Genomic DNA, 22421 nt, shown 5'->3' with positions numbered 1-22421 from the left:
CCTAAGGAGCCGCAGGCCGGCGCTGATTTTCGGTCAGTTAGAAGAGTACATTATACGCTCTTTTAAAAGTTGCGAATGCCTCAACAACTCGTTCACCACGAATTCTCACCGATCTACTCGTTCGGCCAGCAACTTCAACACCCCTCTGCCAGAGAAAACAACCACCACAGAACTGTCAGCAAATACAGCAGTCTTTGAACCCGACGCCAAAACACTTCTCCTGGGCGACTTGGCCGAGAACTCTTCCTGGTGGATGAATGAATGGGCCCAGATAGATGGCAACCGTGCCCATTTCAGGAAGAGCTCACACAGCGGATCTCGCACGGTCTCATCGCGAAGCCCTCGAATCAACTGGACTGATGTCTCTCAGTGGTACCAATTGATACTCACTGCAGGGAATTCGTGGGCCGAGCAATGGTCCGCGGAAAAGCCAAAAATCTTGCAGTCAGACGCGGACTTGACGAAGAAAAAGAGATGGGAGTCCATCGACCAGTCTGTGATCGAGAGGGAGCTTGCCGATGCTCGTATGCATCTTCAGAGAACTTTGCTGAAAGCCACCGAGAATCTTTTGAAACGACCACGGCGACCTCTGAAGAAAATTGACGATACAAGGTTTCTTTTTATCTTGTTGGCGAATCCTGTTCTTTATTGGCCCCATTCCCAGCCGAGCTCACCATCTCGAGAAGCTCGACGGCCATCGACTCATCACCAAGGCAAGACGCGACTGACGCCCCAGGATGGCAATTCGTCTCGAAAATCCTCCACCACGTCTTCTACGCGGCAAAGCAGTTCGAGTCATCATTATGGAATTGTCAAGCGAATCCTGGGCCTGATGTCCAATATGTCCAATGACTGTCATCATTATTTCGTTTCTTGGTTCTCGCGTTTCTCAGCCGGACACTTGGAGCGATTGGTGGAGCTGATAGGGGGGTTTGTCACGTACCGGTTAATTCGTCAGCATGGCCGCAGACGGAGTGAGTCGGCGCAGAACGGAAATGAACTGGTCCCAAGCTTTGCCAGCGCCGCCGGCAACACGCCAGCCGAACTGCATGCCGCTATCAATCGACGAAGCCCTAATAAGAAAGCCGCTGCGAAAAAGGAAACCCCTATTATGTACGAGGAAGACTGGCAGATCCGAGCCGCGGCCAGGATGATGTCGTTGCTCTTCACGGCCAACGATGCAAATGTCCCACGCCAACCGGACGGAGTTCTGGGAGCTTTAAAGACTGTGCATCGCTTTGACTCTGCTGTGAAACATTCGGGGCACCGCCAGGGCAACATGCTCCCCATTAGCTCTTTCTACAACACCCTTCTGGACTACTCGGACTTGGTTGCAGACTTTGAAATTTGGGAATCTCGAAGTGCCAAATTTTCGTTCTGCCAATACCCCTTTTTCCTCAGCATTTGGGCGAAGATCCATATCATGGAGCACGATGCGCGTCGTCAGATGGAGGGGAAAGCCCGGGAGGCATTCTTCAACAGCATTCTGAATCACAGGGCTGTGAGCCAGTATCTTGTGTTGAAAGTGCGGCGCGACTGTCTGGTTGAAGACAGCCTTCGCGGTGTGAGCGAAGTCGTTGGATCTGGACAAGAGGAAATCAAGAAGGGCCTCCGCATTGAATTTGTTGGGGAGGAAGGTATTGATGCCGGCGGCCTGCGCAAGGAATGGTTTCTCTTGCTCGTTCGAGAGGTGTTTGACCCGCACCATGGTAAGTAGACGAAGCATGAGTGAGTCTGTCGGATTATAGCTAACGAGTGAACAGGACTGTTTGTTTATGATGACGATTCAAAGTATTGCTATTTCAACCCAAATTGCTTCGAGTCGTCTGAGCAATTTTTCCTGGTCGGGGTGCTCCTCGGGCTTGCCATATACAACTCCACAATTCTGGACATTGATCTCCCACCCTTCGCCTTCAAGAAACTCTTAGCAGCGGCACCGCAGAACACCGGGCCTCAGCCAGTAACGTCAGCGCGAATCAACTTCAAATGTACTCTGGATGATCTTGCCGAATTCCGCCCTGCGCTCGCCAAAGGGTTTCGAGCGCTACTGGAGTTCGACGGTGACGTCGCCGAAACTTTTTGCTATGACTTTGTTGCTCAGGTCGACCGCTACGGTTCAATCGTCGAAGCGCCTCTCTGCGCCGGTGGCGAGAAACGGCCGGTGACCAATTCCAATCGACGCGAGTTTGTCGATCTCTATGTCCACTATCTCCTGGACACGGCCGTGGCCCGACAATTCGAGCCCTTCAAGCGAGGATTCTTCACTGTCTGTGGAGGCAATGCGTTGTCTCTGTTCCGCCCAGAGGAGATCGAGCTGCTAGTCCGCGGCTCGGACGAGCCACTCGATGTGCTTTCGCTCAAAGCCGTGGCCATTTACGACAATTGGAAGACCCCCAAACCCGAGTCAGTCCCTGCTGTCCAATGGTTCTGGCACTTCTTCGAGACAGCCGCGCCACAGGAGCAGCGCAAGATCCTGTCGTTCATCACTGGCAGCGATCGCATCCCCGCAATGGGGGCAACCAGCTTGACGATAAAGCTTGCTTGTCTGGGAGATGATTGCTCGCGATACCCCATCGCGCGGACTTGCTTCAACACACTGGCCTTGTACCGGTATACCACGCGGGAGAAATTGCAGCGTCTGCTCTGGGATGCAGTCGTCAATAGCGAGGGCTTTGGACTGAAATGAACGAATAAATTGAGTTTGGGGTAGGGGTCTTTTACGCTTGTGTCTTTTTTGTTTTTTTGCCACTCTCAGAAGTTTGAACACTGCTACGACTTGATGAATCATTGGCGCGCTGGATAGGGCCATCACAGATCGCAATGGAGGAGTTTGGAGTTTGGCGTTGTTTGTTTTTCTTTTGCTGCTGGCTTCGGGATCACGGATTTCGGCACATTGCTGCTTAGCTAGAGATTGATTGAGACAATCATATCAATGCTCTTTTATGTCTTGAACGGTATTCATATCCTCATGTCCCTGAAATCCAAGATTCTATAGTTCTCCTGCTTAACAACAACGCATTCGATTTGCCACGTAGCTTCGAGCCCTAAGCAAGGAGATAAAACCCCCAACCTCTCAGCGCCTTGGTTTTATTGAAACTGTTCCCAGAAACTCAAATCTAGAAGACCATGAAGCCCCTCATCGAGAGGGAACAGTGACGCATCCGAATTCCAGGCCTCGAGAGTGTTAGGGAAGGTAAAGTCATTAGGATCATAGTTGTCATATTGGTTGTCCATGCTCGGGGTGATGGTCCTAGGCCGCTCGAGATACTGACGTGTCCTATCCTTGCCACCAATGACAGAATACACAGATGATATGAGTGAAACCTGTACGAGGTCATCTTCCTGGCCTCTGGCGTCGTAAAGCGATAGTACATGTCGGAGAATTCGCGAGCCATGCACGGCAAGTGGAAGCGAGAGCCGCCGTTCTTGGGAATATTCTAGATCGGCGGCGACCATCTCGACATCGGCGCGGATCTTTGAAGCGGCTGGATCTGAGGGCATCTCCTTGACAAGGAAGAGAACGAGAGATATTGCCGTGGAGAATAACTGGTATGTGTGTGTCGAGAAACGGTGGCGAATAGGAGCTAGATTGTCGGCATACTGAGCACGGATAGTCCGATACACGGCGAAAGCGTCTGTAGAGGCATTCAACACGGCCTTTTTTGCTGAAATATCGCCAGTCTCTAGGAAGGGTTGGTACAAACGCATTCTTTGGACACATAAAAAAGCATGGAATAGATGACACTCCCAGGGAAACGCAGCCAACGCTAGAGGAAGACTGTCCAAAAACACAGTTTGCTCAGTTGAGCGAGAGGAGCAAAGCTGTCGGTACCAGGGAAACCGCGAGGTAAGGGCCTCTAGATCAGTGTCGATAGCGATGGCCAACTCATAAGATGGCTGCGTCCGTCCATACTCGGAGAAAAGCCGGTTCAAAATTCGGGTGGCTTCAGAGCGCAGAAGGTTGAAACTTCCTTCCGTCGGTTCGAAAGCTCCGCGCGGTACCAACCTTTCAGATCCCATGTCGACATCGTTGCAATTGGACGGCAAAGGCACCTCCGACAGCCGTGACGGGATTAACGGCATGCGATTCAGACAGAGGGACTGGAAGCTGGCAATAACAAGTCAACATTCGCGTAATCAAACGGCTTTCAGGAATCACTTACGTATCGGCAGTACAAATTTCCCACCAAATGCGATGCCGCATCTCAGATTCGGCCGAGAAGGCAGTCGATGTGTCCATGTCCAGACCTAGCGACTGGGCAGTGCGAACCGCTTGACCTAAACATCTGTAAATACCGTGTTGCATTAGCATCATCTCTAATGGATCTATTTAGAAGTGGCCAAATCAAACGAATCTTGACGTATTGTGGCAGTCAAGCTGTGCCTGACAGGTTCGGAGTTGCATACGAATTAAGAGTCTCCACGTCTTCCATGGTTAACCAGTACGACTGCAGCGTTAAAAAAGTCTGCAACTGCAGCAAGTTCGGCCTCGCTTCGGCACCTCCGGCAATGAGGCATTGACGCGAAGCCACATACCATGATTTTGAGAGTTGGACCATCTGAGCACTATCGAAGCCGACTAGCTCCGCCATCTCCCTCGGCAGATATAGAGCACTGACCGACAGGACAGCGAAGAGCAGAGAGAGCCAAAGAAGGGAAACTTCATCGGTCTTGTCGGTCCAAAATGCAGCATATGCCTGCCGGAAGGAAGGCGCATGTATAACCTGATAAATCCAGTTCGAGTTCTCAAGAAAGAATGAAACAATAACATCACACTGACTCTGCATCGGCACTACCTGTACCAGAAGATAGCGCCAGCGTCTAGAGTTGTATGCAGATGTCGTGTGAGACATGCAGGGAATATTGCAGGCCCAGTCGAAGGGTGGAGTCAGTGTCATAGTCTGAGCAGCCCATGTTAATGACCCTTTTTCCATTGCATCTTCTTCACAGGCAGAACAGGCTCGTTTGGTAGTAGAATGGGCCTGCAAGCTCTTGTAATCTCGCACACTGGTGCGATGCGAGCCGCCCACATTCTGAGAGCAAACCGCTGGCGTCAGACCTGAGCCATGGCATGCACTTGCAGAGCTAGATTGAGATACCGTCGGATCACCGATTATTGCTCCGCATTCCTGGCTTGAGGGCAATTGGCGCTGGGCTATCGTTGCCTCTGGCGTTCTCGGGGTTCCCCGGTTGGCGGATCTCACACCGCTGTTCAACGCAGGATGTTCTCGACAAGTATCTTCGCGGCAGTACTTGATGCAATTTTTACAAGGAACTAACCGATTGCATTTCACCTTGTGCTTTCGGCAAGGCAAACAGCTAAAAGTTTGCCGCTGAGGCTTCCGCTTCGGAGTCAACGTTAGATTGCTACCGATCGATTCTGGCCCCCTATTGGCCCGGGGTTTGAGTATCAAATACAACGGATTTGGAGATGATGAGGACATGTTCCCATATGTAACCAGACAATTGTTAAGGAGCAAGGTCGTGAGGATGTTGACCAGATCAGGTCGGATTTCGGACGATGGGGATAATATGCCGTAACATAATTGGTGGATTTCGTCTTAAGCTCCGATTGGTGATAAGCAAGTGGTGCGGGAGCCCTAAACACTCCCCCCCACTAGTTAGCCATCTATAACTTAGGATTCCCTAGACATTGGATGCAACGGGCCAGAAACTTGCAAGCCTGGACCTAGAGGAAGCTGTGTCTACCAATCATAGCACCAACGCAAAGCCGATTAAAGCCGATCAGAGAACGAACCAGAGCCGAACTCTTTGGAGTAGTGCCGTACCTGCGGTAGTATTTATAGATCTCCTTGAGAATGAAAGTGCATTTGAAGGCATATCAAATTTTACTTGGCAATTACCACAGCATCCAATTTCCCTACTTTCATAACCAAAATGTTATCTCAGCCTGCAAAGTTGTATCGACTGGGAGTGGATGTTGGTACTGGTCTTCCCTCAACCTATTGATCGATTCCTTTAGGGGTAACCAAGATTATGAGTTTACTAATCTGTAAATCTAGGAGGCACTAACACGGACTCGGCCCTTGTCTGTGCAAGCTATGAAAGCGATCATGAAGATGAGACCCCACGGCTTGAGGTTGTTTCCAGTTACAAGACCCCCACAACTCCGGACGTCACTTTAGGTATAGAAGCGGCGGTTGAGGGAGTTCTCAAGCAGACCAATGCCTTACGATCTGATATTTTGTCTCTGAACGTCGGAACCACCCATTTTATTAATGCGATCATTGAAAGCGATGAAAGCAAACTATCCCGTGTCGCAGTTCTCCGGCTGTGTGGGCCCTTCTGCCGCAATATGCGCCCCTTTGAAGAGTTTCCAAAGACATTGCGCTCAACCATACAAGGTCACATTGGCTACCTTCAAGGTGGAATCGAGAGTGAGTAATTATCTTCAGGAAGTAATTTCAGTTATTCTGTCTCTTACTATAGCTGCACAGTTGATGGCCGATTGATCGGCAGTGTCTGCGAGCAAGAAGTCTTACAGCATGCCACAGACATCCTTCAACGTGGTGACCAAGCTGTAGTGGTCATCGGCGTGTTCTCACCTTTGGATACAGCCGCAGTCTCTCAAGAGGATACAGTCAAAGAAATTCTTCAGAGGCATTTACCCGGGGTCGACATTGTGGTCTCACGAGATATTGGCGGTCTCGGTTTTATCGAGAGAGAAAATGCTTCGATACTCAATGCAAGCATACTGAGATATGGCAGGAGAGTTATCAGCGCTTTCCAAAGTGCGAAACTAAAATTAGGTCTCAATTGCCTCTTATATATCTCGCAAAATGACGGAACTGTCTTGGGTGCCTGTGCTGCAGCGTCCTTGCCCATTAAGACCTTTTCCTCTGGCGCTACCGTGAGTTGTGTAGATTTTCTGACATAACATAGGCTAATCTTTCTCCAGAATTCTTTGACGGGGGCTTCTTTTCTGGCCAATTTGCATGCTTCGGTCAAGATACCCGACTTAGATAACGAGCAGATTATTGTGGTATGTAATTGATGAATTTGAATCGTGAGGTATGCTCCGTATCGAATTTGCTGACATGGCATATAAAAGGTCGATATAGGAGGCACGTCTTCCGACTTTGCAGCACTGACACCGAGCGGATTTCCGCGCCAATCCTCGGCCGTTGTCAAGGTTTGTGGCGTTCGTACGGCTTTTTCAATGCCTGAAGTCATAAGTCTGGGGTTGGGAGGTGGCTCCCGCGTAATATTTGACGACCAAGGCTCCGTATCTGTTGGTCCGGAGTCAGTGGGTTATCAGTTACAGACACAATCCCAGTGCTTTGGGGGGTCCATTCTCACAGCAACCGATATCGCTGTTGCGAGTGGTCGGATACATACTTCCATCCAGCCAAAATGGCAAGATGCCCCCAGTGCTACAGCTGTGACAGAGGCACAGAAATCGATTGCACGAATTTTAAAAAATGGTATTGAGTTGATGAAGACTTCGGACCATCCAGTTACTGTAATACTGGTCGGTGGAGGCTCTATTATCCAGGTTGATGACTTGGAAAATGTCGGGCGCTGTATTCGACCTCCATTCCACGATACTGCAAATGCAGTAGGTGCAGCAATTGCAAAGGTAACCTCTTTTCCCGGAACCGAGATATGAAAGGAAATATTAACCTGCTTTCCAAGATTGCTGGCGAGGTTGATTGCGTACATATCCCCGGTACCAGAGCCCGGGAGGAAATTGTCGAAGATCTGAAGAGGCTGGCCGCCAAGTTAGCCATCGAGAACGGGGCTCAAGCCAGCACCGTTCGTACTGTTGAAGCCGAAGTCACACCTTTGGCATACGTAAACAATGGCGCTATCAGAGTCCGAGTGAAAACAGTGAGTTCATGGAAATTTTTATGAAAAAATTCTGAGCCTAAACATGGCATAGGTCGGAGAGTTATCCTGGAAAAGGCCAAGCCCTAATGCTCATCACACGGAAATTTTTGAGCCCGAAACTTATGAATCTTCAACTTCTAGAGGGTTCAGCCCGCCCGGTGAACCGACTTTTGATGAAAATGAGCTATGTTTGCTCGCAGATCAAAATCTCGAAAACTATGAGCCCACTGTCCTGCCTGTGACGGGGGAGTGGGTAGTATCAGAGACCGATCTGGCTTTCATATCAGAAGGAGTTGGTGTTCTAGGAACAGGTATGATATGAATTTACTATCAAATCTGCCCTTTATGAGATGATCACTAATAATACTGCCCAGGTGGAGGAGGATCTGTCCGGGACACATATCTGGATTGTATGAAGGTACTAAAGTCGGTTGGTTTCGGGAGACTGAAGATAGTTGATCCCGGGACACTGCCTCTCAATGGCCATATTGTAAGAGCTTCGCTATCCTTTTTGGAAATAAATTACTGACAAAATCAGGCGATGGTGGCTTGGACAGGGTGAATATTATACCCCGATTAATTTCGCCTTGTAGTGTGTCGTGTTCGTGCTGATCAGTGATCAGGTCACCTTTAGTATCGGATGAGCGTCTGTCAAATGGCGATGAGCTTATCACCGCGATGAAAGCGTTAAGGCAATTTCAAGGCGTCCAAAACTACGATGCAATCATGGGCCCAGAGATTGGCGGTGCGAACGGTATATGTGCTTTTCCAGTCGCAGCGTCTTTGGGGCTACCCATCGTCGACGCCGACACTATGGGTCGAGCCTTTCCCAAAGTGGACATGGCTTTGCCATATGTCCATGGCGTAGCAGTTCCGTGGCCTTCTGCATTTTCAGATGCGAGAAATAATGTTCAAATTGTTTCTAGCGCTCAAGATGCGTCTCGGTTCGAGTCCATGGGGAGAGCCATATGCGTAGAGCTTGGATCTAGTGCGTCAATGGTTTTGAACTCACTTTCTGGCAAAGTTATTCGAGACTTTTGTTGTCTTCGGGGACTATCTGCTGCTTGGTTCATAGGTCGACAGATTCTTCTCGCGAGACAGAAGAACCAAAACCCCGCCGTATCTGTGGTAGGCGGATTTCTTTTTAACCCATTTATCAGGAATAAACAATGTTCGTGTCAGCTGACATCTTATTCCAGCTTTCCGTTACAGGTGGTCGTCTTCTGTACACCGGAAAGGTGACCACTGCCGACCGGTCAGTTGCAGGCGGGTTCACAATCGGAAAGGCAGTCATCGAGCCCAGTGAGGAGGTTCCCTTCCCATCAGAAATGACAAAGACCGAGTCCCGCACTTTAGTATTGAAGTTCCAGGTATAAACTCCAAATATCAGCTCTAGGAGCATTGCTGACCCATAACAGAACGAGTTTCTTTGCGCAGAGCTTCGGAGTGCGGACAGCACTGATGAGGTCGTGTGTACCGTTCCTGATCTTATATCCGTACTTGACCAGAACGGATCGGCCCTCGAAACACATGAACTGCGATACGGCTTGTTAGTTCAGGTCATAGCAATGCCTGCTCATCCATTGTGGAAAACCGAGCAGGGGATGAAATCTGGTGGCCCAGATGCATTCAAGTACGTAAAAATCCACCTCTTAAGTTTACGGAGTGCTGTTCCTAGAGGCATTTTGCTGATTTCGTTTCTAACGCTCGAGAAGCCTGGGAATGCCCTACACGCCTTGCGGTAGCGAATATAATGTTCCAGTGTCTGTCATTGAAAGATATTCCGCGCGATATTCTGCGAAGTGACAAACGTCTATCTGCGGTCCGCGAGATCCTCGTTTACTCGATGGCACTTTCCTTCCCACATTGTTTGCCTCAACAACGGATGTACTTGCCTTCGATATGCCTTCCCCTGAGAGTTTGCTGGGTCTTGACGCTCAGCGAGACGAAATGTAGCAAGGCCTTTCCCAAGTTTCATCCGACACAGATATGGAAACCTGCTGAGCGGGGCGATTTGAGAAGTCTTTGCGACATTATTGATGAAGGTTCACACCGTCATGGAAACAGTGTATGGGTTTTGTCGAAGCGATAAAAAAGGAAATCTTCAGGGCTGCCCTCTACATTTAGGTGTCATCGTGACCTACGGATTCGTCCGGTAACTGTTTTGACTATGGAATACGCAACACTGACTTAGCCTGAAACCCATCAACTATGGATCTTATCAAGAGATTGGAAGAAACAGTCAGGATTGCAATATCTCAATATTAACAATAAGCAACATGGTAAAACATGAACAAGCCGTAGACGACATCTATTAGCAACTGCCCAGCCCCGACAGGCAATGCCATAAGAGGTAATAGAGATCGAATCTCGAGCCTCGAGAAAAGGAATCCAGTCCTTGGAATATAACGCCAGGGGAAGAATACGCCGACTGATGCAAGGCTGTCACAGACTAGCCACGAAAGACCGAAAAATGGGATAGGTGATGGGAAGGTTACCTCACCGGGCAGTGCCGGAGGCCTGGTTGGAAGACGATGGAAGAGTCGCACTTGATGCCAGGAGGTTGGCTGTTGAAAGAGGGATTGATTCGAAGAAACTCGTTGCGCTGGTTGCTAGACGTGTACCCTCGCGGTGCCGAAGCGATGAGAGGAAGTTGAGCGGTTGACCTGCGCGGATAGCGTGGAACATCTCGCTATAGCCTCGCTCTCCATCTCCGACCTCTTTCAACCACTGTTCCCAATCTTCATCGAGAGGTACGTTGGCTCCTTGGTCTCGTGCAGCCATGGCGGCCAGAAGACGGCTGTTCAGCGCGACGCCGCAGCTCTCCATTTCTTCATCACTATAATCCTCCTCTTCCTCTTCTTGGTCTTCAACCTTGTGATCCAGCAACTCAGTAGAATTGCGCTGGCTCGCGCGGACGGTGTGGTCACTCCGGGTATCGATGTTGTGATCCAGTTCCTCTTCTGGCCCGCAGAAGTCCTGGAAATGCACCTCAACCGGCGGCGAGGGAGGCGGAGTGGCTGGACGGATTGAACGGGCCGTGGTGTCCTGCACGCTGATCCCTTCTTCCTTCTCGTAGCGCTCTCGAGCCCACCTGGTCCCTTCCCAGCGACAGAGCGAGAGAATCTCAGCCTCTGTCAGCCCCAGCTCATCGAAAACACGGAACAGCTCGTGATGCCACGTGAAGCGACCGAGCCGCATGCGATGCGGTCCGTAGGAGTAGTCCAGTCCCGGGTACTGGGCCTCGATGCAGTCCAGCGAGCCGTAGAAAATGGACGTCTCGAGGCGTACCTCTGGCACGAGGTTGCGGGTGATATGAGCGGCGAAGGAGCCCGGGTCACTCGTAAGCGGGCGAGGGAACGTGGCGTTGTACACGATCTGGGCGAGCGACGGTTTGTGCATAGTGAAGTATACCGTTTGGCTGATATGATGAAGAGGAGACGAGGTGTCAGAAGGGAAATGAAAGGGTGGACAACACAGACAGACGCAGGCCCTGGAGGGATGCCCCTTGCCCTAGCGTTAGTGTAGTTGTACGGGAACAGGAACACAAGAAAGAGGGTGATCTAGGGATAAGCACCCGCGATGGAGAAGAATGACAAGCACCGCCTCTCAGTCTTTTTATATCGGCGACTCGCGGTGGAGTGTGCGTTGGCCGTGCAGCGGCCAGCTGGACGACCTGAACACGGAGAACAACACGGGGTTGTGTTGGCGGCCTGGCGGCCTGAGGCATTCTATCAGTCACAGGATTATCCATCCTGTTCATCTACACTCTGGATGATTCTCCTTCTACTTTCAATCAACCATGTCTCTGTAAATCAGCCCGTGGGTGGATGGCGGTCTTTGTGAAGCATTTGAGGCATCCGGTCTTTTCTATTGTCCGCCATGTATTCTCTTTCGAGCGCATCAACGACGATATTCCGAGACACCTCTGCCTGGATCAAATAAGATCTCTCGATGAGAGCCTCACTGGCCCCTGATGTCGACATTTGATGGCCGAGTGGAGGGTAAGTCTCAAGCAGCATGTTGAAAAATGAGCCAAGCTAATCGCCCTTGACAGAATTCCCTGACATCCAGAGTGAGTTGGCCGTGCTCTTGTAAACCCGCCGCTGACAGCCACAGTCGACTACTTCCGCAAGAGGCCTGAACGGCCACCGCTAGCATGCTTCCTTAGCCATGTGCACAGCGACCACTTGCAGGGCCTGGAGTCCTTCCGGGCTCCGTTCATTTACTGCTCACTAGCTACGCGGGAGTTGCTCTTGCGGATTGAGAAGTATCCCCATCGGATGAACTTCCGCAAGGGCATCTTGGAATCGCGCCGGCTTCATTACAAGCACCTCGCCAAACTGCTGCGTCCGATTCCATTAGATACGCCCACGGAGATTGAACTCACGCCTCGGAGGCGCGTTCGGATTACTTTGTTTAATGCAAACCACTGCATCGGGGCGGTGATGTTTCTCATTGAAGGAGATGGGAAAGCTATCTTATACACCGGTGATATCCGAGGTGAATTTCTTTCGCTTTCTAGTTTTGGTTGTTCATTAGCTAAAGACCGCCAGCGGAGCGATGGTGGATCAACAGCTTGGTCCGGAACCCGGTCTTGATACCATACACGCTGGGCCAGAAACGGCTGGACAAGCTGTATCTCGACACAACATTTGCACGCGCACCCAACACTTTTCGCGAGTTTCCATCCAAGGCGGTTGGACTGGCTGAGCTTCTCCGAAAGGTCGAGGCATATCCGGACGACACTGTGTTCTACTTCCGCGCATGGACGTTCGGCTACGAGGATGTGTGGATAGCGCTTTCAGCGGCGCTAAACACCAAGGTAATCAGTTGATTTAAGAGATCTTCCGCATGTTCGCTAACGACTCCTCCAGATCCATATAGATCAGTACCAGATGGGTCTCTATCGGTCCCTCCTGCGTGCCTCGAGCACCCACAGTATCAGTGAGGCATCTGCACTCTGTGGATTTAGTCTGGGCAACGGGACAGTCGCAGGTTGTCTGAGCGGCAACACCACCAGCCGAATCCACAGCTGCGAGCCGGGCGTATCATGCCCTACAACCCGTAGCCCCAGCACCGTCTACATTGTTCCGATTGTGAACCGCACTAGCGACGGCGCTGAAGTTCCGGAAGTCGGTGCAGGCGGCGGCATCGGAGATCTATATCAAACTCACGAGCTTGAGCTGCCTGATGAGTCTACGCTTGAGGAGCTGGAGAAGCTTTGTTTGCAACACATCCATGATGAGCAGTTGCGACAGCAACTGCGTACTACACTCATCCAAGCGTTTCGCTCAAAGAAAAAGGCGCTGTCACTCGACGAATACGGCATGAAGGACGAAGGAGACATTTCTCTCAAAAGGCTAGTGGATCTTCTCAGCCATGGTATGTCCGAAGGACCGTCCAGCACCATCACATTCAGAGAGCCTATGGCCAATCTACCGAGAACAATAGTAAGTTGACCCACCTTCCTGCAATATACTTGTCCTAAATATCCATCAGCGATTCCCGTACTCTCGCCATTCATCCTACGCTGAACTATGCGACTTCGTCGCCGCTTTCCGGCCTAAAGACATCCACCCCTGCACCGTGGACGAATCAACTTGGACCGAAGATGTCTCTATCGGGTATCTCTTCGGCCATCTATGCACAGGAACTCAATTCTCACATGATGCCCACATGCGGGAGATTCTCGGCGATGCAAGCGAGAATGGGGAGAACGATCCGCGAGCGAGAAAAAGAACTCGCTACGATCCGGAGCTTTCAACTCAGTCTACCGAGGGATCCAACAATCCGGTTATGGGCAATGAACCGAGTACAGGAAGCAGAGATCAGACTCAAACTCAGACTGCTGCCCCATTCTGTGACCCAATACAAGAAACCATCAATAAGCCACTCGATTTCCCACTGTCGAATCTGGAAACTGCAGAAGCGAAGCGGAACGAGATTCGGCAGGCTCGTCGGTACCTCCAGGAATATGCAGATCCTGAAATGTTTCAAATCGGCGCTCTCCCTTCTTCATGGGGGACAGAGGGGGATGAGTTCGAGCCTGGGCAGAAGAAGAAACACGCCTCCGAAGCAGAAGAGAAGCCAACTACTACCGACACCGCAGAATTTTGGGAGGTGTTAAAGATAGATCCCGGCGGTGATGAAGCCACAGACGGGCAAATGGAGTCTCAGCAGGCTGACAGCCAGCACACAGCACTTTCGATTTCCGAATCGGCATTTGCCTCTCCGCTGCCGGTCGAAGAGCAATCTGTCGGACTATCAGAGGACAATGAACCCGATTCGGAAACTACTCCCACTCACCATCGATCACGGACTCATACCCACGCTCGCATTGCTGCATACCTCGCTGCTCGTGCGGACACCTACTCTGCATGGACGGATGTATCTCTTGTGTCTGCGGGGGATAATCATACCGAGGAGGAGATCGAATTATGACCTTACTTCAGTCTACGTTGTGTTACATGCCACACACTAAGATGGGAAGGGCTGAGTGGGAATCAATGCGTCGTATGGATCTAGCTGGTTATATCGTCATTATGTACTCAAAATGGGGAGGAAAAACAGATATCAATCAATCAACGCTCAGGCAGAGAGGCACAAAGGTATAGTGAAAAGAAAAGGGCAGGACAAGACGCAAAACTGAAAGCCGAAAATGTGAAAGGAATGCCATCTAGAAGATATAGTACGCCTGCGTCAAGGGTAACTCGGCCGCAGGCTCAGCGTCACAGAGCATGCCATCCGCTTCGACGGTCTGTGCGAGGGGAGAGTATCATTAGAATTGAATAAGGAATCAAAAAAGAAACAGAGGGAGGAAACTCACATAGCTCTCTGGGTCAACCTTCATCTTCGGCATGGCATCATTGAACTTCATATCTTTCTTCCCGACAGAGCGACAATTCTTAACGGCTTCGATGCGCTTGCGCAGACCGTAAGACTGCACGACCCCGGCGTCGATGGAGGCCTGGGAGACGAACATGATTGAAGCGCTCGGGAGACGAGCCTGTTTTGGATATGAGCAGACGCTTTTTAGAGATAGAATAGAAACTCCAACTTACTGCGAATTGTGGTCGCACGATCATTGGTTCGATGGTTGGGATAGAGGCGTTGGGATCACCCTGGTTCGGTCACAAGTCAGCAAAAAAAAAGAGCCAAGAAAAAGCAAGGAAGGAAAGACAAACCATCTCAGCCACGACGATGAAGCCACTTTTCAGGACTTGGACCGGTTTCGTTCCGAATGTGTTCGGGTTCCAAACGACCAAATCCGCGACCTTGCCTACCTCTACACTCCCAATAGCATGCGCCATGCCTTGCGCCAGAGCAGGGTTGATGGTGTACTTGCTCACATAGCGCTTGACCCGGAAATTGTCAGCGCCCGTGCCCTCATCCTCAGCCAACGGTCCGCGTTGGGCCTTGTTCTTGTGCGCGGTGTGCCAGTTGCGCAGGATGACTTCGCCGCAACGGCCCATAGCCTGCGAGTCTGAGGACATCATGCTGATGGCGCCGAGGTCGTGCAGCACGTCCTCGGCAGCGATGGTCTCGGCGCGGATGCGGCTTTCGGCGAAGGCGACGTCTTCGGGGATGTTCTTGGACAGGTGATGGCATACCATCAGCATGTCCAGGTGTTCATCGAGCGTGTTGAGAGTGAACGGTCGGGTCGGGTTCGTGCTGCTGGGTAGGACGTTGGGGTGCTCCACCACCGAGATGATGTCTGGAGCGTGGCCGCCGCCAGCGCCTTCCGTGTGGTACGTGTGGATGGTGCGGCCCTTGAAGGCTTCGATTGTTTGCTCGACGAACCCGGACTCATTGAGGGTGTCTGTGTGGATCATGCATTGGACATCGTACTCGTCGCAGACGCCGAGACAGGTATCAATCGCCGCTGGCGTTGATCCCCAGTCTTCGTGCAGTTTCAGGCCTGCTGCTCCAGCCAGGATCTGCTCCTCGATGCTCACCCGCCCGCAGTCGTTCCCTTTGCCCGTGATGCCAATGTTGATCGGGAGGCTGTCGCACGCCTGCATCATCTGGCGCAGATGGTTCGGTCCGGGTGTGCACGTCGTCGCATTCGAACCAGTCGTGGGACCAGTGCCACCGCCCAGGAAGGTTGTGATGCCCGATGCCAATGCTTCATCCACCTGCTGCGGACAGATGAAATGAATATGTGTGTCGATCCCACCTGCAGTGATGATCTTATTCTCACCAGCCATCACATCCGTGGAGGCTCCCACCACCATGTCCGGATGCACACCGTCCATGACGTCCGGGTTGCCTGCTTTGCCGATGCCCGCAATAAGACCGTCCTTGATTCCGATGTCGGCCTTGTAGATACCGGTCCAGTCGATAATCATAGCGTTCGTGATGACAGTGTCCAGGCACTCCGCCGCCGACCTCCCAGACGCCTGACCCATTCCCTCACGCAGCGTCTTGCCACCACCAAAGGCGCACTCATCCCCGTAGACCGTCAGATCCTTCTCAATTCGCACCCACAAGTTCGTCAGTGCCAGTCGCACCAGGTCACCAGTGGTCGGACCAAACATGCGCGAGTATGCCTCGCGCTCCATCGAAAACCCACTGACTAGGGCACTATCCGCCGTCGGCTCCGGCACATGCGCAAACCCAGCCGTCTGCAAGCGCTCCACGATCTCCTCCGTTCGACTGAGGTCCACGGGCCCATTCGCCAGGAAATTCCCGCCGCGGATCACCCGGTTCCCGCCAATCTCAACGAGGGTCACCGTCTTCGTGTCGCCTGGTTCGAAGCGGACCGATGTGCCTGCGGGGATATCCAGCCGGAATCCATACGCCTGGACACGATCAAAATGCAGCTGCGGATTCGTCTCGACAAAGTGATAGTGCGATCCCACCTATTCCCCACGCCTCGTTTAGTTTCTGCGATTTCAAATCCTCCTCAAGTGAAGACGTACCTGAATCGGCCGATCCCCTTTGCTCATCACCTTAAGCCGAATCCTCCTCCTCCCCTCATTCAGGGCCACCCTCGCACTCTTGACAGGAATGACCGCGCCGGGCATTTTCTCGGGCAGGAAATCATTGGGGTCTGGGTCTGGAAACGCGTCCCGCGGCGGAATTGGCAGGAAACTACTGTACAGCGCGCGTTCGAGGTCGCCCTCATCGCTGCTGATCGGGTGGTGCACGGTGACGAGGTATGTGCCTGTGGGAAAGGTGCCTTCGACCTGGAGTTCGACGAGAGTGGCGACGACGGAGGGCAGGACGTGGCGCCGGCCTAGCATGGTTTTGCCGATTGACATGAGGTCTGCGACGGAGTAGATGCCATCGCGGATGAGCTGTGACAGCAGTGTTGGTGGATTGGATCTAGTGGAAAGAAGACGGGCAGGGGAGGGCCGGGCGTACCTCGTGGAGATTGGCGGAGATCAGGGCCTTTGCAGTTGCGTCAGCCTTTTCCCTCCCTCTCTCTCTCTCTATGTCTCTTTGGGAATGGAATCGGGTACTCACCACTGCCTCAGCATGGTTCAAGCGCACTCCGCGGGCCAAGCGACGCTGCGCCAGGAACCCCAGATGCGCGATGGTGAGCTTGTCGAGCTAGGCCAGTCAGTCAGTGGGCAGTTGTTCAATGCAGGATGGATCTTCCCACACACCTCCTTCGGAACCAACTGCATGGCGGACCTGGATATACGGCAATGAGGAGGAAGAAACCCGTGGTGTGGGGGATGTCCTTCCTGTCTTTTTCCTCCAGCCGATCCGATAAGGGCGATAATGCCCCGACGGCCGATTGGGTCGCCCTTCGGGGGTGTTAGTCAAGGCTTTAGTGACCCTAATCAGTGGAGCTCGGCGGACGAGGTCTCAGCAGGAGTACAACAGGCGGTGATCGTGGGTAGGTGGCATATTATTAGTCGCAGAGACATTCTCACTATACGAAGTACAAGTACAGCCATAATCACATAACATTATCCCCACTCTACTCCTTGTCCGTCTCGCTCTTGCGCTTCTTGCGCTTGGGCTTGCTCTCCGCGGGCTTGTCCGCCTTCTTCGCCGACGCGGGCGGCTCGCTCTTCTTGCCCTTCTTCTGCGGCGACGCCTTCTTCGCAGGTGCGGGAGTGTCGACCTCCTTCTTGGCTTCGCTACGACGGCGCTTGGACACGCTCTTCGGAGGTGTCTTCTCCTTGGGTTTGGGGGAGGGGGACTCGTCCGAAGAAGAGTCGTCTTCAGACTCGGAAGACGAACTGTTCTCGGACTCGTGCTCTGCGACGGCGAAGTCGTTCTGCAGCTGGTTCGCGGCCGGGTCGTCGTCATCCCCGGCCTTCTTGGCCTTGTACGCCGCTACTTCCACTTTGTACTTGTCCAGGTTCTCCCCGTACAACTTCTTCCAGATCTGGTGAGACGCGAGTTAGTGATCATGGTTCCATCAAGCTCTCGGGGCGAAGGACATACCTCCTTCTCCGTGTCCGACATCTGCTGCCAGCGTCTGGTTCCCTCCTCGGCGACATCCCGGGGGCGCGAGCCCTGGCCTAGCTCTTTGGTGATATCCCCCCGTCGGTGCTGCATATATAGAAAGTACGGGGTCAAGGGCCGCTTCGGCGCATTGGGGTCCACGACGCGCTTGCGCTTCTGCTTCCCGTCGCCGGCTTCCGACTTGACGCCGGGGCTGCCGGCGCGCGGTAGGCTACTGATGCCGGCGAACATGGGCGGGATCTCGATGGTGGCGGGCCCGCCGTTGATGACATTCTCGGCATGCTTGAGGTAAGACTTGCTGAGTTCGGCGACGTAGGATTGCAGGTCCATCAATCGCATAAGCATCTGCGATCGCGAGGGTTAGTTTGGGGTGCACTCGAGTCAATAGGGCAAGGCGCGGTGGGAAGAGTGGTCGAAAACACGGCTGCGACGAGACGCGTGGGTGTCGCGCCAGCGACAGCTAGAGGGGAGAAACAAGAAAATCATAATGAGATGGAGAACGAAGCCTATCAAAGGGGCCCCCGAGCTTGCGAAGACCAAATTATAGCCTTGGGGGGGAGGTCATAGCAAGCTTTGGGGCTTGCGACGCGTAGGCGACGCGCGACAACAACAATAGGTGAAACAAGCCCTCCCGAACAGAAAAGAAAAGAAAGGAAGAGAACTATGACATAGAAAAGTAAGACATACCGCATCCTTAGATTTTCTCAGCTCGTCGATGTTGACGGGCACAGTGGCCGCGCCGGGGGTGGAGGTCTCCTTCGGGGCCATGGTTGTTGGCTGGGGAGGGAGAGAAAGAGAATTTTTCGGGGCAAGAGAGGGTTAAGAGTTGGGGGGGAAGGGAGGTGGGCTAGGGGGGCCACTAAATACCCCCGAACGTCAGCCTGGCATGCCTGCCGTCTCTGCTTTGGGCTTAGGCGCTTCCACCCCCGATACTTAGGGGACGATCTGCCTGGCTATCGCCCACGGTCGGGGATGACGGTTAGGCATGTTCCCTATTTCTAACTTACGGTCGCTGGCGGTGGTTCCAAGGTTGATTTCGCGTGTGTGGGGGTTTTTTTTTCTTTCCAAGGCCATCATTCCAGAATTCAAACGAAACATACTATCGCAGGGCCAAGTGGTGAGATCATTCTCCGCTAGATATATATTTCTGCATCTCTGCAATACTTAGCCGCTAAGCTGAGAACGAAAGTACCCCAAGTTTAGTAGGTTGCAGTATTCCTCAGCAGCACAAAGGCTCCGCCATTATTATTACCCTAGATAACCCTATCGTTTTTTTTTAACCCAGAAAGACGGATGAAACAGTTATATTGTCTAGTGGATATCCTATGAGAAAGAAGGAGAACAGAAAAAGACGCATCAATATACACAGCCCATTCTATGTCCCTGCCCCCATCTCGGTATTGTGCAGCCTTCTATTTTAGAACTTGAAGACCTGGTCCTTGCTGTAGCCCAGCTCCTGCAGGACGCCGCTGAGCTCACCCTGGTCCTTGGGGCTCACCTTGGTACCGCTGACAGCCTTGTACAGACCCGGCGGACCGCAGACAAAGAGCTTAATGTTCTCCTCCTTCGGTTCGGGGAGGACGGTCTTCAGGAGCTCCTTGTTGATGTAGCCCTTGCCGCCGGTCCATTCCTTGGGTGGAGTGTCGAGCACGTAGAAGGCGCGGAAGCGCTGCGGGTACGTGTTCTCCAGCTCCTGCAGCTCCTTCTTCAGCAGGATGTCCTGCTCCGTGACATTGCCGAACACCAGCGTCACCTTGGTCTTGTCCTCTGGGTTCTTGAAGATCTGGCGGGCCAGCTGGTACATCGGCGTGATACCCGTGCCGCCTGCGATCAGGCAGACGTGGTCATGCTTGTTGGCCTCCCAAGGGTACTTGGGAAGAGGACCCTTCATCGACAGCCGCTGGTCGGGGTTCATCGAGTGGATGTGCTCCGACATGGGGCCGTTCGGGTAAGACTTGATCACCAGATCGAGGTATCCGGGGGTTTCTAGTGAGCGTCAGCAATGATTATGCAATCAACCAAGAAAAAAGGCATACCCTCATCACTGGTAGGAGTGTAAGGACGGATAACAGGCTTTTCCGCGCCCTCCGGCTGAAACTTGGTCAACAGCGCAGCTGAATGTGTGTCAACAAACCGGTCTGACCATCAACCTCAAACCACTTACAGGCAACGTGCAGACCCGAGACAGCCTCCTTGTCCTCGAACTCGAAGCGGAATCTCTTGGTGTTGGAGCTCAGATTCTCCACGGAAGCCAGCTTGAGGTCCACCCATCCTTGGTCACCACCGACAAAGACCTTCGGGCGCTCCTTGAGCTCCGCGGCAGAACCGTAGTAGCGCCACAGACCAATACCCACACCGGCGGCACCGACAGTGGCGTAGATGGGGGCGAGGGACTTCTTCTGTTGAGGGGCCTCCGAGGAGTATTTGCGGAAGCTCTATCGAGGCGTTAAAACTGGTGATGAAAACCTTCAGTGGGGCCGGAAAACGTACCTGGCGCAGAGGCTGCGCACAGCGGAAAGATTGGCGGGCAAACATGGTGTGCGTGGGAATCAATTGAGATGTATGGGGGATGAGAGAAGGGGAAGAGGAGAAGAGAACAGGGCGGAATCGGGTTGATCGGAGAGGAAGGCGGACAGGCTCCGCCCAGACATGACGCAATCAGCCTCAGGAGTACCCTATCGGACGGACTGTCTATCGATCTATGCGTGGCCGATTATTAATGTTGGAGCAAGTCAGGGTCGTTATTGTGTTGCTCGCCGGACATTAAAAAAAGTTCTTTAGATGTAGGATTCGGCTTCGGCGTACACGGTGCTGGAGGGATCCATGGTAAGCCAGAACCCAATGATCCGACCGTGTGAGCATGTCAAGTTAAACATGGATTGCTACGATAATGCATAAAATGAAAGAAACCCGATAATTTTTTTCAGATAACACCTCGAGATGTCACTATACGGGACTAGGGACATCCAAACAGGCTTGTGGCCAGTCTCGTTCATGCATGCTATGGCCATAACATAATTCTCATCCACATACACACCAAAAACCCCAGAACATCACGTTTAAGCAAAGGTCGAGGGGCGCGAGTAGGCGAAGAGTTTCTTGCCAGGCTTGACAGCGCGGTGGGGCAGGGGGAACTTGAGGTTCTTGGTGAGGAGCTGCCGGATGTAGGGGCGACGGATGCTATCGACGTTGTCGATCTCGACGACCTTGAGGATCTGCGGAGAAGGTTAGTTATGTAGTCCACAGAAATGACAGTAAGAAACATACGTGGATGGAACCGAAGCGGGAACGGTGACGGGCAGCCATGTCCTGGTAGAGGGCCTCGACGGCCTCGGTGCGGCTCATCTCACGGAACTCCTTGTACATGTTGTGGGTACCGGAGCGCGAGTTGTAGCGGAGCCAGATGCCGAAGTTCTTGACCTTGAGAGGGCGCTTCTCGTTGATCTGGGTGTGGTCAATTTTTGTTTTTGTTTTGTTGGAAGGCTAGGAAGAAAAAAAAAAAAAATCCCCCGACATACCACGTTCAGGCTGACGATCTCGCCGTTGGCCTTCTTCAGCTTGCGGAGCTGAGCGATGAAGTACCAGAACCGCGACTTGGCGACGACGGTGTTGGGCGCAAAGATGCGCATGCGGTACAGCTTGGGCGAAGGGTTCGCCTCGGTGGGCAGGTGACGCCCGATGACCTGGTACTCAGTGAGACGCCCTAGATGAATCCGTCAGTCATTGCCAAAAACCCCATGAAATATTCCATTCCAAATCAAGCAGGCAGACGGTGCGCGATCGAAGCCAACGAGTGACATCCAAGGGTGCGAATGAATTGATGGTGGTGGTCGTTGAAAAAAAATATTTCGAGATTCGGGTTTCGATTTTCACTTGATCGTAGTGTGCGCCCAGGTCCTCCACCGTATAGCATTGCATTCCCGTTTCATTTTCGCTGCGTGTGTTGCAGTTTGCCGTGGGTTGTCGCTCCTTGGGATATTTCGCCAGTCCGACCGTAACGCACCGTCGCCCTCCAATCCAGACCAGAAGAAAAAGAATGGCACTTACCCATCTGTGAAATCAAGACGTTAGTATAATCCCAGAAGATCCAGCAGCATTGGCACAGCGCCAGGGGGTGGAAGTCACTCACTTTGATTGTCGCT

The 22421-nt window shown here is 52.4% G+C and overlaps 8 protein-coding genes across 8 annotated transcripts; 2 read left to right on the top strand and 6 right to left on the bottom strand.

The window, feature by feature from the left end:
* Window positions 1-995: 995 nt before the first annotated feature.
* On the top strand, window positions 996-2686 carry PFLUO_LOCUS7255 (Putative E3 ubiquitin-protein ligase; the record flags this gene model as incomplete). The annotated part of the gene is given in 3 exon segments (XM_073784879.1): window positions 996-1003; window positions 1021-1709; window positions 1764-2686. 3 exon segments carry the CDS (start codon window positions 996-998, stop codon window positions 2684-2686), a joined length of 1620 nt encoding a protein of 539 aa, XP_073641290.1.
* A 401-nt stretch (window positions 2687-3087) lies between these two features.
* PFLUO_LOCUS7254 (uncharacterized protein) lies at window positions 3088-3708 on the bottom strand (the record flags this gene model as incomplete). Its single annotated transcript, XM_073784878.1, has 2 exons — window positions 3088-3683; window positions 3705-3708. The coding sequence occupies 2 exons, from the start codon at window positions 3706-3708 to the stop codon at window positions 3088-3090; spliced, it is 600 nt and encodes a 199-aa protein (XP_073641289.1).
* A 6642-nt stretch (window positions 3709-10350) lies between these two features.
* On the bottom strand, window positions 10351-11253 carry PFLUO_LOCUS7253 (uncharacterized protein; the record flags this gene model as incomplete). Its single annotated transcript, XM_073784876.1, has 1 exon — window positions 10351-11253. One exon carries the CDS (start codon window positions 11251-11253, stop codon window positions 10351-10353), a length of 903 nt encoding a protein of 300 aa, XP_073641288.1.
* A 574-nt stretch (window positions 11254-11827) lies between these two features.
* On the top strand, window positions 11828-14295 carry PFLUO_LOCUS7252 (uncharacterized protein; the record flags this gene model as incomplete). Its single annotated transcript, XM_073784875.1, has 6 exons — window positions 11828-11855; window positions 11909-11926; window positions 11971-12354; window positions 12408-12676; window positions 12729-13304; window positions 13354-14295. 6 exons carry the CDS (start codon window positions 11828-11830, stop codon window positions 14293-14295), a joined length of 2217 nt encoding a protein of 738 aa, XP_073641287.1.
* Window positions 14296-14530: 235 nt separating this feature from the next.
* Window positions 14531-17486, bottom strand: PFLUO_LOCUS7251 (Urease; the record flags this gene model as incomplete). Its single annotated transcript, XM_073784874.1, has 8 exons — window positions 14531-14611; window positions 14681-14860; window positions 14916-14975; window positions 15039-16715; window positions 16776-17153; window positions 17221-17247; window positions 17323-17409; window positions 17466-17486. 8 exons carry the CDS (start codon window positions 17484-17486, stop codon window positions 14531-14533), a joined length of 2511 nt encoding a protein of 836 aa, XP_073641286.1.
* A 299-nt stretch (window positions 17487-17785) lies between these two features.
* PFLUO_LOCUS7250 (uncharacterized protein) lies at window positions 17786-19047 on the bottom strand (the record flags this gene model as incomplete). Its single annotated transcript, XM_073784873.1, has 3 exons — window positions 17786-18199; window positions 18259-18624; window positions 18967-19047. The coding sequence occupies 3 exons, from the start codon at window positions 19045-19047 to the stop codon at window positions 17786-17788; spliced, it is 861 nt and encodes a 286-aa protein (XP_073641285.1).
* A 649-nt stretch (window positions 19048-19696) lies between these two features.
* Window positions 19697-20814, bottom strand: PFLUO_LOCUS7249 (NADH-cytochrome b5 reductase; the record flags this gene model as incomplete). The annotated part of the gene is made up of 4 exons (XM_073784872.1): window positions 19697-20265; window positions 20316-20393; window positions 20444-20714; window positions 20770-20814. The coding sequence occupies 4 exons, from the start codon at window positions 20812-20814 to the stop codon at window positions 19697-19699; spliced, it is 963 nt and encodes a 320-aa protein (XP_073641284.1).
* A 524-nt stretch (window positions 20815-21338) lies between these two features.
* On the bottom strand, window positions 21339-22330 carry PFLUO_LOCUS7248 (60S ribosomal protein L20B; the record flags this gene model as incomplete). The annotated part of the gene is made up of 4 exons (XM_073784871.1): window positions 21339-21494; window positions 21547-21723; window positions 21798-21982; window positions 22327-22330. 4 exons carry the CDS (start codon window positions 22328-22330, stop codon window positions 21339-21341), a joined length of 522 nt encoding a protein of 173 aa, XP_073641283.1.
* Window positions 22331-22421: the final 91 nt, after the last annotated feature.

Source organism: Penicillium psychrofluorescens (genome assembly GCF_964197705.1).
Source record: "Penicillium psychrofluorescens genome assembly, chromosome: 4".
In the NCBI taxonomy this organism is placed as follows: Eukaryota; Fungi; Ascomycota; class Eurotiomycetes; order Eurotiales; family Aspergillaceae; genus Penicillium; species Penicillium psychrofluorescens.
The sequence above is the reverse complement of the archived record's forward strand: the minus strand, read 5'-3'. Positions and strand labels throughout refer to the sequence as shown.